The sequence below is a fragment of the Mesocricetus auratus genome, unplaced genomic scaffold, assembly GCF_017639785.1.
Source record: "Mesocricetus auratus isolate SY011 unplaced genomic scaffold, BCM_Maur_2.0 Super-Scaffold_100006, whole genome shotgun sequence".
NCBI classification, from domain to species: Eukaryota; Metazoa; Chordata; class Mammalia; order Rodentia; family Cricetidae; genus Mesocricetus; species Mesocricetus auratus.
In genome coordinates this window covers 102,719,705-102,734,451 of record NW_024429190.1, presented here as the reverse complement: position 1 = coordinate 102,734,451, position 14,747 = coordinate 102,719,705, and the positions used below count along the sequence as shown (strand labels likewise).

The following is a 14,747-nucleotide window of genomic DNA, read 5'->3' as shown; positions in this document are numbered from 1 at the left end:
AACCTGTATCCTTCCATCACTGAGTCAGAAGAGTCTAGAATCCTCATCAGTATGGAAACTGCTGAACTTAATGTCCTGGAACCTGTTTCTGCTCTAACCAGCCTCTGCTTTCCCCACAGGAGAATGCAAGGGAATGTGGGGGTGCGTCAAGTCTCCAGGCCCAGGTGGCCCTGCTGCTGCTCCCCCTGGCTTTGAGTCTCTTCTCCAGGTGACGCTGACTGCTGAGGTGTTCTTTTGGCATGCTATAAATCATGGGTGAACTGTGAACCCAGATATGGTGCGACTTAGAAGACATAAGCGTAGGCCAGCCATCAGCATCTCATGATTTTAAACTGTGCGTGATAGGAACTCTTACAGATACATTGACAAAAAGTTACCTTTTTACTTTGCCACTCATGCAAATGTGAGTTTGCCACATGATCATCCTTCATCAGAAATGGGGCTGTACTAGGTAGGCAGTGTCCCTTCTGCTTGAGAACCATGGAAACCAATTTAAAACTGTGTACTTTTTAAATAAAGTATATTAAAATCATAATCTCACCTTGTTTGGAAATTATCATTTTATGAGCTTGAGAAAAACAGTCTAAAAAAGAAAAGAAAAAAAGTCATGGTTGGAAGAGCATCACCTATTCCAGGAACCCGTAAGGATGCTGTTGGCAGAGACTGTGCCCCCAAGGCAGACTCTAGACAAATATCTAACAATCGTTTAGATGTTCCACTCAAATCTTAAAAATATTTACAGAACTAAATCAAACTATCCTCTACATTGGGGAGTTTTCATTACATAGAACCTTGGGTTTGTTGAATCCGACTTCAATAGAGATCATACTTTGGAAGAGAACACAGCCCTCTTAACAGTCAAGCACTGAACTATTTAAGGGTAGAAATAAAGAAGTCATAAATCCCAGGAAATTCTTCTGAAAAGACTTGGAAGAAATAAAGAATGACCATGAAAGACTCTGAAGCTCATTTCTTCTTCTTCATTTGGCTTCTGGCTTTGCCCATAAATAAGAGGTGAAACCAGATCTTAGATATTACAGGACATGAAACTACCCAGACCCATAACCATTCCTGAAATGCTGGCTCCCAAACCGAAAAACAGAACTACAGGATCATGGTCACCAAAAAAGGTGGAACAGTTTCCTTGCCTAGGGAAAAATTCCCTGCACTATGGGATGCCTATCTCAAAGCCAGCTAGAGGTTGCCTAAATTTTCAAAACAGCAACAACGAAAAAATTCCAGTGTATACTCACCTCTTTCTAAAATAGTTCCATGGCTGATGGGTATAACAACATCACATCAATGTGTTCCTCAATGTGACTCTGCCTCAAACTCCACTTATAACAATACTTTCACGCGCAAAAAATGTAGCCACCGTGGGGTCATAGGATGGTGGTCATCCATACTGTTCACTTCTGTGCACCAAAGAATGAATAAATGCACTTGTCACTCATACAAATAAAAAACACACCATACTTAATACTAGGAAATGGTGGTGACGTAACAAAACTGGAACCTACGACCCATGTTACGTCATTGTAACTCTGAGGAACTGGCAAAAAGATGCCAACTGTGTGTCAGTGTATGTACTTTGGTACTGGTGGTACAGAATATATTTTTAATTACACTCCTGATAGCAGCTCTAAATAGCAGAATGGAATTGTCCTTCGCTCTGACATAAAGGTAACAGAGTTGAGTCACACTGTGCCTAGCGGCATTGTGGGCCATCACAGCCCTGTAAATGGCCCCGGAGACCCCTCATGCTGTCTGGTCCAAAGGCACTGCCAACCAAGCGGGCATTATTTTTATCAAATTTTCCGGTAAATAACTTTCTCCAACCCACCGCTGTCCCAAGGACAACTCTTAATCCCTTTTTATCAAATGTGTTCTTACCACTGACTATTCCGTGCCTATTAATGCTATATGCCCCTGGCTATGATTCTGTGGGCTTCAGAACCTCTGCCCTCCGTACACCAGATGGGACTGTCCTTTAACTCAAGCCCTGCGTGCAACTGTTGAGTGGGGTTCAGGTCCTTGTCACAAGGCCTGGCTCAAACTACATCCTTGTGTGCTTGCAGAGCAGCTGAGGCCACACTAATTCCTAATGCGGTCAGCAAAAGCAACATTTCTAAGCAGATGCCCAGTTGCATGACTTGTCCGATGTGACATATAGAGATTATTGTACTCCGTAGTTACTGAAATATTCTCTAAGGATCACTTGGTATATCACAAGAGTCTTAACTACTTGTAACTCTAGAGGATGCTACTTGGAGCCACATTGGAGAACTACTGATCCATACATAGCACTGAGAAGTCTCAGCTCTGGACTCTGCCTGCATTCATCACTCTGTCCCGTGACAGCTGCATCCCACTGCTCTGCAATCCTCTGGGTGTGGTCCTTGCTCGGGCACATTATACCCTCTATGCATGCTGGGTTCATCTTCACATGCCTGTTCTCTCTCTCTTTGAGCTCATCTTAAATACCCCTTCCTCAGAGGCACCCAAGTCAATATGTCCCCGCCCCCATGCAGCCTGGAAGTTCTCAGATTTCCTGCTGAATTGTGGGATTTTGCTGATAGAGTAACCTTATCTCCTGGTCCTACAACACTACAGCTAGCAAAAATAAACTGCTACCAAATGTGCCGATCACTAGTGAGTGATGTCTCCTGAAGCCCCATTCTACCATACTGACGCTACTGCAAAAAGCTAAGACTTCTGGGGTTCTTCCTTCAGATCCAAGTCGATTAAGTCACTGTCACCATTTTGCAGACAGAGAAATGGAGGCACCAGAGGAAAACTACGCTGTAGGTTCACACGGCTGGAATCTGAAGTCAGGCAGTTGCCAGGATTGTAATAGCACATTGTAGATCACAGAAATGGACCATTAGGATAACATGCAAGGCAATCATAGATATGGACCGTTAGGATAAAGTACAAGGCAATGGAGCACACTCTAGGTGTACTGATGTCTTTAGATGCTCTTGGGAAAACACGATATGATAGTAAAGGAACTTACTTAACCATGACCCACAAAGTCCTCCCTTACTCTCCATCTCTCCTCTGACCTCATCCTATTTCCCTGTCCCTGCTCTTAGGCAGAATGTCCTCACTGCTCTTAAAATATGCAGGGAAGGCTTAACCTCGGCCAGGACCTTTGCAGTTGCCATTCTTTGTCCAAGGCACCATTTCACCCCCAGACACCGGTGCACATCACTCTCACTTCCAGTCTTAGCTTTGTAGGTGGCCGTCCCTGCCCCCCATTTTATGAAGGCATTCTTACCTTCCCTGGTTGACTTTTTTCCCATAGCAGTTATTTGGGGATCGCTCTCCCCAGTTTCTCTCTCCCCGAGAGAATACAGGCATGGAAAACTCAGCGGGAACTTTGTCTGGGTCTCACTGTCGTATTCTCAGTTCACAGAAGAGTGCTAACATCGGAGCAGACCCTCAGCCAAACAAGGGCATGAGCAAGCAGGAAGCGCAGGAAGAGGCGTCCCTGTGGCGTGAGCTGTGGGACAGTATTGCCACAGCTGCAGAGGTAGGGAGCTGAGCATAGAAGCCAACTTTGAGGAGATGCATGCCGCAGACAATGGGTGTAAGGCTGGACATACTATACTGCCTGACTTGTCAGGCAGGCTGTGGCGGACAAAGCCGGAGCTGAAGCCAGGAGTAGATCCAAGAGCTCGCGTTCCATTTTCACTGGCCACCAGGTCAGTTCCTGCCATGCTACTCTTTTCACACCCTGTGTTGTCAAGACTCAGGCAAGTGCTCTTCCACTCAACAAATACTCTACTGTGCTGTCTGAACTGCCGGCGCCGGCATCAAACGTCCATGCCGGGTTCTCACAGAGAGATCCGTGTTGCTGCTGCTGCTGCTTCACGACGTGGTGCATCAGCATCTCTCTCAAGGGCCTCAGAAACAGGAGGATTACCATACTCTGTGTATTTCCCCTGACAGCCACTGTGCCAGGGCCCTCGATGGGAGAGAACAATGTGTCTACTATGCTAAGGCCACCTGTGATCTAAGCAGTGACAAAGGAAGTGTGAATCCAGATCACACCAGTCTACACTGGGCAGAGTGGCTGGCATTGATTCCCAAAAGCAGAACCATGAGCTGCAGAATAGTCAATTCATCGTTACATTACTAAGCCTTGAAAATCACTATGCATGGCATAGATCTTTCCTATCTTTGATGCGGGGACGAATTCCTTTGCTCTATTGCCCTGCATGAGATTTTTCCCATCAAATATTAGCCATTCAGTGATGTACTGATTGCACTACAATGATGAACTTAGTAATAAAACAGTATCCTAATTAATCACACATACTTTAAGTCTCAATATTTACAATTTACAGACTTACATAGCATGATTATGTAGCATGATGCCAACATTCAATACTATTAATTCCATCATTAGTTGTAGTAGATAAAGGTACATAAAATGGGTGTGTTACAAGCAGATACTGTGCGTAGGGTGCCACAGAGTGTGTCTGGTGGGCTATGCTGACATCTACATTCTTTCTGTTCTACCAGGAATATCACAATACCCCCTATAATATGCTGTCAACAGTCCCAAGATAAATAGCATCATGACTTACATTTTATTTCCATAATTCTAGAAACAGCAATGATAAGATGAGTTGCTCCTTCTGAAATGGTATTAGATGGAGAAATGCTACAATTTCTTTTGTCAGTTTATTACTAGGCAATATATGCTAAGATAGAACATATAATTTTCCTTAACTCATCAAAGTAGCATCAAATCACTCATCTAGAATAGTGTTCATTCTCATTAGTGTTAGTTTTAGTTTAGCATCGCTGTGCTCTATTATGTCACACTTAACAAGGAACTCTGACATCAAAGTTAAAGGAATATGATTTCTATATTGAAAGCTAGATACCTGGGTTTGAGTCAGACCTCCATAATTTGTCAAAACACTGGATACTTTTCACCTTTAGTTTTCCCATCTTTATGATGGCGTGTACAACAAGCGACTCACGGTGCCACTCTGCTTTAAAGGGTACAGTCATTCTTCATCAGGTGTCACTTCTATTGCACAGGTGTAGGTGTGTGTGTGTGTGTGTGTGTGTGTGTGTGTGCATGTGTGAAAACCCTAATAGACGCATCAATCTACTTAGATAAAATGTAACTCCTAAATTTAATATGCTGTCGTGTGTGTGTGTGTGTGTGTGCATGCCTGCATGCATATGTGGGCACAATCCTGTGATACCCAGAAGCCACGCTTAGGTGTTTTCCTAGATAACTATCTACCTTATTTTTCTTTTCTTTAATAGTGTACGCACACCTTTAATCCCTGGGAGGCAGAGGCAGGTGGATCTCTGTGAGTTCGAGGCCAGCCTGGTCTACAGGGCGAGTTCCAGGACAGCCTCCAAAACAATACGGAGAAACCCTGTCTCGAAAACAAACAAACAGTGTATGCATATATGCACAGGCACTCTTATGCCATGGTGATCATGTATAGGTCAGAGGCAACTTTCAGAATTTTGTCCTCATGTCACTGACAGTCCTGGAGCTAGAACTCAGATCATGAGCCTTGGGCAGCAAAAGCAGTTCGCCTGAGAACACCTTTCCACCAGCGCACCCATCTTTTTATGTTTTGAGTTGGGGTCTCTCGCTAAACGTGGATCTCATTTACTGGCCTTGGCTAGCCGGCCACTGAGTTCAAAGATCTGCTTGCCTCCTCCCCCCAAATGCTGAGGTTACAGATGCACACTACTCCACCCGTTTTTTTTTTTTTTACAAGGTGTTGAGGATCCAAATTCAGGTCCTCATGCTTGCATGGCAAGTATTCCACCAAATAACTCATCTCCCCAGCTCATAACCTGTCAAATGTTTAAGCTGATCTTATAAAGAATAAAGCTAGTCTATCATCCTACAACACAGTAACTTCCACAACTCCTCTCTGTCTCCACTATGGTAAGGTTGGAGAACAAGTAGCTTTTAGGAAGGATTCTTAAATCTTTGGGGGGTCCTTAGAAAATCCTGTGAAAGCAATGGCTCAGCAGAAACAGAGGCACCACAATTTCAGGGGTTACAAGAACAATGGAACCACCTTCGACCAGTGCACATTCCGAAGCCTTTTCTTGGTTTCCAGAATGGAAGGTGTTCCAGTTTGTAGTTGCAATGTCTGGAGTACACATTTTCTGGGGAGGAGGTGGACGGGACACGAGAGACGTGAGGGAAGCCAAGAAGGCCAGGAAGACAAACTTGCCTGCAAGGTTCTGAGCTAATTCATTATACTAGGTTCTAGATTTACCCTCTTTTACTTCTTATGAACAGTTGAGTTCTTTAAAATATGTGTTTTCTTAATCATTTATCTGGGTTTGACGTATAATTTCAACTACGCCATTATTTCTAGATTCCTTCAGTGATGGATGGGTGGTTCAGATTAATGTGTGTATGTGAGTGGGTTGGATAAGATAGCATTCTTAGAAATCGAGGGACTCTCTGCTTCCCACACAGGTAGGTGTTTTCTCAAGACCATACAAAAGCACCCACGGGTACTGACCGGTAGAGTCTATGGTAAGAAGTTATCTTGGGGAACTCACGATGCTGGCGAGCATGGAGCTTGGGACTGAAGGGTTAAGCACTATTAGAAGACTGAACGGCTAAAGAGTGCAAATCCTGGAGAGCAAGCAGCACCTCAGACCATCTGTACTCTAGAGCTTCTGGGACCAGTTAAAGTCACCTCACGGCCGTACCCAACTCCGTGCACCTATGATGGAGAACACACATTCCCGAAGTCCACAGCAGGTCTGGGGAGTGACAAAGGGGTGTCAAGGAAGAGAGAGAAGGCAGAGAAAGGCTGGTACATATTATTAAAAATAAGGAACCGAAGAGATGGCTCAGTAGCTAAGAGTGCCTGCTGTACAAGCCTGGGTACCGTTTAGTCCTTGGCAGTCACATAAAATCTCATGTCGCACATGCCTGTAACACTAGCTCTAGAGAGGCAGACACAGGAGGATTGCTGTGACTTCACTTCTAACTAGCCTAGCTGAAAAACATGGAGAGCTCCGGGTTCAGTAAGAGGCTCTGTCTCAATGGAATAAGGAAGAAAGTCATATAACAAGACATTGGATATTCTCTCTTGTCGTTGTGTGCATGGGTTCCCATTCCCAACACACACATATATACCATAATACGTACACATTTTTAAAAAATATAGGCTTGAGTTTTAGGCCAAAAGCATTCAGAAAAAAAAAGTGGGCAGCAGTTATTAACAAATAAAGCCATGAAGTTTAGGGACAGATAGGAATTTAGGACCTACCAGGGAGTATTGAAGGAGGAAGAAACACATTTTTTAGTCCGTCTCACCTTTTGCCATTTAAAAGCCATTCTTCATCTGAGCATGCTCTTTTCTCTCTCAGATAACTTCCCTGACCCTGCTCAACAAGATGAGTTCTCTGTCAATATTTCCCCAGCACAGTCATGTGTGGATGTCTGGCGATCGTACTTACATCAGAGTTAAGTTGAAATCAAGGTGCTCACCATTCAATGGCCATACCAGTACTGATGACAATGACGACACAGAGGAAGTGGAGTATGTCAGTCGCTATCGCTGTGATAAATACCTGAGAAAAATAAATGCATGCCTTGGCTCATGGTTTCAGAAATGCCAACCCATCGTCTCTGGGTCCTATAGTTTTGTCAGAAAACCCTCGTGGTCCTATAGACTTGGGCTTGAGGTGGGTGTAGAACACCATGGTGGAGAGGCATGATGAACACTGGTCATCTGAAGGCACCAGGAAACAGAGAGAAGGGTCTGAGTCAAGCTATACTGCTCCTCCAGTTAGGGTCTACTACCTAACACGTCCAATGAGACCACTGAACTACCAGTCTATCAGTGAATGATCCATTGATGAGGCAGGAATACTCACGTTGCAACTACCTCTCAGTGATTGAATCTACCATCTAGAGGTCAAGCCTCCAACATAGGAGGCTCAGCGGCACCTCATCGATACCACAACAGGGACACAGCACCACAGAGAAAATAAGTGTGAGGAATTCAAGGCTAGACCTCAGACAGCAATCACCGCCTGTGCTGTACACAGCACACCCATTCCAATCTCCAGAAGGATGAGACTCACACGGGATAAGCAAACTATTTGAGGTTTCAAGGCTGAGCCTAGACAACTTGAGTCAAGAACCTCCATCTAAACAACTCTATCTCATGAGATCCTTGCCCTACATCCTTTACCTCTGATGAGCCGGAATCCTCCCCATGTCACTTAGGAAGTACATAAACAATCCTGCTTGCCCTGGACGCAGTTAGCCGCCAAACCAGCACTGCACCTTCAAATGCCAAAAAGAGTCTCAGGTCCTCTGCTGCTAACGCTGTCCCACCACTCACTTTCCAGCTCAGAGGACTCGTACTTCCCAGGAGCCCCTTCCTCAATGGACTCTTGAGTGGGACAAGGAATTACTGAGTTCAGAGCTAACTGGAGGAAGTCCTGCTAACACCCGAGAAACTGCCAATGAGAAAATGCTGCCAGGGTAGAAAATCAGGGATCAGGGAGAGTGGCAACCGCCCTAACACACTCACACACTCCTCCCTATTTTACATATAACCAAGCAAGCTGCTTATCCATCTTGTCCAAACATACAGAACTTGACCCTCATCAATGTTCCCATTTCTGTCTCTCTGTGTCTCTGTCTCTGTCTCTGTCTCTGTCTCTCTCTCTCTCCCTCCTTCCCTCCCTCCCTCCCTTTCCCTTTCTCTTTCTCCACCCTCCCCATATTTAAAGTCATTACCACCTACAAAGCTCTTTGACATGGACAGTTCCCTAACCCCATCCCATAGGTAGCAAGTGTATTCCCTGGGGCTGGTGGTACTCCACAGTAAAAGAAAATTAGACTTACTACATGTGTTCCTAATCAGTAACTGTCATGTGCCTGAGGCAGTCATGTAAGCACACTATCACAAAAGGTACAGTTGGATCTCTTTGTCCTCCTTGCCACTGAGACTACATTGAATAGATATTTTTTTCTGTTTTCACTTTTAAAATTTGATTCATTCAAATGATCCCACCCAAGACTGTCCCTGTCATCAACATCTCAAAACCCATAAAAATGGATGCCCCAAGTACCCCAATGTGGTCTTTCCTGGCAAACTGGCATGTGGGAATTTCCTTTCTCAAATCCTCCATCTTCTAAATAAGTCTTTTTCTTGTTGGCCCTTTATGTCTAGTTTATAAATTCTTTCATTGGCAAGAGAGATCTGCCTTCCAGTTTGGCTTCTACTACACTGTAGTCTTAATAAAGGTACATCACTGTGAGGTCCAGCCTTTCTTACTGGCCTCAAGGTACACTGGTCCTTTCCATCTGTCCTAGCTATAGAAGGGAAGGGTCTTCTGGATATAGCTACTTAGGCACTGTGGTTTTGGATTGCTAGTGGGTACCAAGGAATGATCTGGAAGAGATAAACTGGTGTTAGCCTCCCATATGGATGCCCAGCAAAGTGCCAACTGTATAAAGAAATATTCCCTGTTTGTGCTTATTCCGTTTTTGCTCACAACCAGCTGCCTACAGGGATCCCACAGCTGCACCCCATCCACCATTAAACCTTAGAGTATTAAAACCACCCACTAATTCCCTTTCCATCCTGCCCTCCCAGTACCTGTATTTCTGGTTAACCCTGGTATTCTTCACCACCCCCAAGCAGCTAAGCACAGTTGGAGGAAAACATTGTCAGTGTAACAAGCACATTCAATTCATGACAGTGTGATTTAATAGACAGGCATTGCCCATAACATAGCAATTTCGCTACACTCCCGCAAGTTTGGCTTTCCCCATGTCCAAGCCCCCATACCACCTACTTCTCCTCGATGAAGAACAGAAGAGGCAAATGGAGGTGCTGCCACTGCCCACAAAATCGACAAGCCTGCCTTGTCTGCCTTCGATGTCACCCCGTTGCCTGCCAGCATGAAGCGACACTGTCCTATCAGAGAGACAGTCCTACAGGTGCCAGCCTGTTTCCTGCCCTTTCCCATTCCTTCTGGCTAGGCTCCTGCGTCTATACAAGATCATCCTGTTCACAGACAGCCCTCATGCTCCCATTGTAAGTCCCCCCTTGGAGAGCTAAGAGATCTCATAGTGTAGGTGTGTCTCAGTGAGTATGCCGTACAAGACCCTGGCTTTCGAATCTTCAGGGTGTGTGTAAAAGGCAGGCAAGGCAAGCCCAGCAGGGGAACAGGCAGGTGGGGACAAACGGATCTCAGCACCTTACTGCCTGGACAGTCTAGTCAAAACGGTGAGTTCCGTGTTCAGGGGGAAACTGTCTCCAAAAATGAGCTGAGACAAACATCTGAGGTTGACCTCTGCCCTCCACATGCACAACGTATCCTTGGGTACCGCACACAGACACAAGCATGCCACACATACATGTGCAGCTGCGCACTGCGCGCACATTCACAGCACACACCACACACACACACACCCATAAGCACAGGACACTCCTCCTTGAAGCCCATCTGCTTCCCTCACCCCCTCACCCCCCACTTCTGTTCTTAGGTCACTTCTCTGGACTCGCTGTCTCTGCCGTCTGGTGATCGTCTTTCCCAACATAATGCCAGGATGGATCCCTCCAACCTGTGCTGAGGACTCTTCATGAGGCGTCCTGCTCCTCATTTTCAGTTGTTGCTGCCTTTTAAGCTACCGCTATCCTTGTCAGCAGCTGCCACTCTGCTGCTATCAGCGGTGGCTAGGCCATCAAGCGGCTGGGCCACAAGAGCCGAAGCCTGAGGGAATTTTGTCCCCTCAGGCACCAACTCTTTCAAAGCTACTAAGGAAACTTAACTAAATCACTGTCCCAATGAAGAACTCAAGAGTCAAAGGTTGAGGTAGAGTCCTGCTTCCCAGAGAGGCTGAACAGCACGCAGCTCGCCCGGCTCACCTCTTCAAGTCTCCCAAGAAGTCCTCGTGCTTTTTCTCGCCCCTCCTTATAGACCTTTCTCCACCTGGCTCCTCCCTACGAAGTCCTGTCAGCTAGTTGCTGATCCAGCTTCCTGACTGCAGGTGAATTTTATTTAATCAAACACATATTTGTGTCATTAAATACATGTTCCAGAGAATGCACAGAAGTAGCACACCTTAAAATAATATTCTACAGCAGTGTCTGTAGCCTCCAGAGTCAAGTTTATCATCCGTTTCCCTACGCCTTTCTTACTGATCCTCTTGGCTAAGAGTTCTTAATCCCTTTCCTCCATTTGCCTGTCCTGGAGCCCCGTCTCCTGCCTATCCTCCTCACCAGCTTTCCCTCTTCATCTGCAGCTCGCTGCTCTTTCTCCATGTGCCCATCACATACGTGCAGTGTATTCAAGGACCCACCACATATGTGCAGTGTATCCCAGGACCCACTACATATGTGCAGTGTACCCCAGGGTCCATTACATACGTGCAGTGTATCTCAGGGCCCACCACATATGATGTCCAGTGTATCCCAGGACCCACCACGTATGTCCAGTGTATCCCAGGGCCCACCACATATGATGTCCAGTGTATCCCAGGACCCATCACGTATGTCCAGTGTATCCCAGGATCCACTACATACGATGTCCAGTATATCCCAGGGCCCACCACATATGATGTCCAGTGTGTCCCAGTGATTGGTACTCAAGTCCTTCCAGTTCTTTCTAGGATTTCCTGTTCTAAGCCACACTCTGATGCCTACATGCTGATGCCATCAAGTATGCCCACCCTCAGTGGATTTCCTGGGCTGTGCATACGCAGGTCCAGATGGTTTATGCCTACCCTGTTGGGTGTAGTCAGGACATCTCAACGGTAGCATTACCCAGACATATCTGTGTGTTTTCTTCTGTGATCTTGTTTCTCTGTCTGTTCTTAGCTCAGTAAAGAACCTTGCCAGTCCCAACAATACCCTCCAGCAGCCAAATCGAGGCTTTTCCATTGCCTCTAAGTCCTCTCTTGTTCTCCCTACAGCAAGCTCCCAGAAAATTCACCTGACTATCTCCACAAAATACATTTGGAGGTGTTTGTTTTGTTTTGTTTTTTCCTACTATAGTAGAGAAGCATTCCGGCTCCACGCCAGCCTCTGTACAAGCCATGGAAACATTTCACCAAACAACTGCAAGAGTCCACTCTGGGTTCTTTGATGCTCCTCACTACACCGGTGTCCCTGAGTCCCCAAACCCACCTCCATCACATAGGACAGATCACCCCGTGTCCCCAAACCTACCTCCATCACATAGAACAGATCACCCCGTGTCCCCAAACCCACCTCCATCACACAGGACAGACCACCCCGTGTCCCCAAACCCACCTCCATCACACAGGACAGACCACCCCGTGTCCCCAAACCCACCTCCATCACACAGGACAGATCACCCCGTGTCCCCAAACCCACCTCCATCACACAGGACAGATCACCCCGTGTCCCCAAACCCACCTCCATCACACAGGACAGATCACCCCGTGTCCCCAAACCCACCTCCATCACACAGGACAGACCACCCCGTGTCCCCAAACCCACCTCCATCACACAGGACAGACCACCCCGTGTCCCCAAACCCACCTCCATCACACAGGACAGATCACCCCGTGTCCCCAAACCCACCTCCACCACACAGGACAGATCACCCCGTGTCCCCAAACCCACCTCCATCACACAGGACAGATCACCCCATGTCCCCAAACCCACCTCCATCACACAGGACAGACCGCCCCATGTCACCGGCTGACCTTGCTCTGAAGGCACACGAAGGTGTGACACAAGCTCACCCTGAAGTGTGCCATCCACACTGTGGGTCAACGAATGGGTAGAGGGGGAGATGGGCAGACAACTGACAAAGGAAGCTTGTGAGTCTAGGTGAGAGACGTATGGGGGTTCCACCGACAATTATTCCACTTGCTCGGCAGGCTCAAACACTTTGATAATAAAATTCCAGTACTGAAAAACTTCAAAGCAAATATTGCTTTTCTCCTTACGGAAATAAAAGCTGAGTTCTTTCCATGGCGTCTCAAAACCCACACCTCTTTCTCTGCCTTCCCCGCATCGCTCTTTCCCTCCTACACAAAGCCATTCCACCCTTCTACACCCGCCCTGCTCCTGCCCCAGGGCCTTGGTGACACTGGCTGCTCCTCCGACTGGAATTGTCTCTCCCAGGTCTCATCTGACCTGGCACCCATGTGTTGTGTGGGTCTCAGCCTCCAAGTCGGTGGTTCTCAACCCATGGGTCGTGACCCCTTTGGGGGGGTCACATATCAGATATCCTGTATATTAGATATTTACATTACAATTCGTAACAGTAGCAAAATTACAGTTATGGAGTAGCAAGGAAATAATTTTACGGTTTGGGGTCAGCACAACATGAGGGGCTGTGTTAAAGGGACACAGCGTCAGGAAGGTTGAGAACCCCTGGTCTACGTGATTGTACGAGTGATTGGGGCCACACAGCTAAGTTGCTTCCTGTCACCTGCTCCGGCTTCATTTCCTCGGTGCCCTAACCATGGTCTGTTTTGTCTTCATCAAGGAAACCAGTTTTGTCAAAGCAGGAGTTTAGTTTGTCGTACTCACTCTGGGGTCCCAGCGCGTGTTCAATGACCACCAGTGAGTGACTGTCATAAATGGCTCCACTAGGAAATGAGTCAGGAGAAGACTGGCAGCCACAGTCTCCGTGTCCCTGTTTGTACAGCAAGTCGTGCACTTCACGACTCTACAGTCTCTTAAACTTGCCTTCACAAGAGTTCGTTTCCCTAGTTTCCATTTGTTGCATGCTCATCACGCTCTGGGCACCATGCCAGCATAGTTTGCTCTCAAAGGGCCCCAGTGAGCTTAGTTGTATTTCCAGTTTGCTGAGGGACATGGACCGGGGGGACCAAGGTCCTTGGAGCCCGGACCAGGGATAGTCAGCAACAGAGACCAGCTTGCAGTCCCTCCTACTCTGTGTGACTCATGCTCCCTACCCACTATCTCAGAGAAGGGCACAGGCTGCACATGTACACCATGGCTGCCAATCCATGGCTTCACCATCACCTCCAACCCCTGGCTTCACTGCAGTATGTGAGGCTCCTGATGTCCCTCAACTATTTCCCCCTCCTGTCTCCTGTAATTAGCACCTTTTTAGTCCACATCATTGTGACACAACACAGAAACACCCTGAACACCTTCCCTATGTAGACCAAGTCATATTAGAAATGGAGTCGCTCTCTTGACAGTGTCCGTGATGAGGTGAGTCTGAGTTTGGAAGGGGAGCTCTGCTTTCAAGTAGAGGAAGCACAAACTGCCCAGGCCTGGAATGGCAAGAGGAAAAAACCAACAAGGCTGGTGGCACAAACCCGGAATCCCAACTATTCCAGAGGCTGACGCAGGAGGGTGGCAGGTTCAAGGCCTACCTAGGCAACGGAGAGAGTTCAAGCCTAGCCTGGTGAGGTTGATACTCTACCTCATAAGGTGAAAAAAATGGGGTCAGGGCTAGGATTATGGCTCAGGGCTTGAGGGCTTGTCCAGCAGCCATGAGACCCTGCGTTCAATCTCCAGCACTGTGGAGGGGAAGGATGATAGGAAAAATTATTTGTATGTGCTTATCGTGCACCCAACATGTCACCGACACGTGCTGACGGCCACAATGGCTGCTGTAATGGCGGTGTGCACTCATGCATGGGTGCGTGCGTGTGTTTGTGTGTGTGTGTGCATGTGTGAGTGTGCACGCACACGTGTGCACGCATGTGTGCATGCTCTGGCTTCCCAAGAGGGAACTCCGCCCTTCCTTCC

General features: G+C 47.0%; 1 protein-coding gene and 1 long non-coding RNA gene across 2 annotated transcripts in view; one reads left to right on the top strand and one right to left on the bottom strand.

The window, feature by feature from the left end:
- Cacna2d3 (calcium voltage-gated channel auxiliary subunit alpha2delta 3) overlaps window positions 1–535 on the top strand; it is an 812,900-nt gene extending 812,365 nt beyond the window's left edge. The window contains 1 exon segment of the mRNA XM_040747790.1: window positions 120–535. Coding sequence (XP_040603724.1) covers window positions 120–212 — 93 coding nt within the window. The 3' untranslated portion in view covers window positions 213–535.
- The window catches only part of LOC106021748, a 49,152-nt gene that overhangs the window by 983 nt on the left and 33,422 nt on the right, over window positions 1–14,747 (bottom strand). The window contains exons 2-4 of the long non-coding RNA XR_005877912.1: window positions 3,281–7,590; window positions 1,254–1,415; window positions 542–583 (exon numbers count right to left, since the gene is read on the bottom strand). This is a non-coding gene — a long non-coding RNA (uncharacterized LOC106021748). The remainder of the gene's footprint in view (window positions 1–541; window positions 584–1,253; window positions 1,416–3,280; window positions 7,591–14,747) is intronic.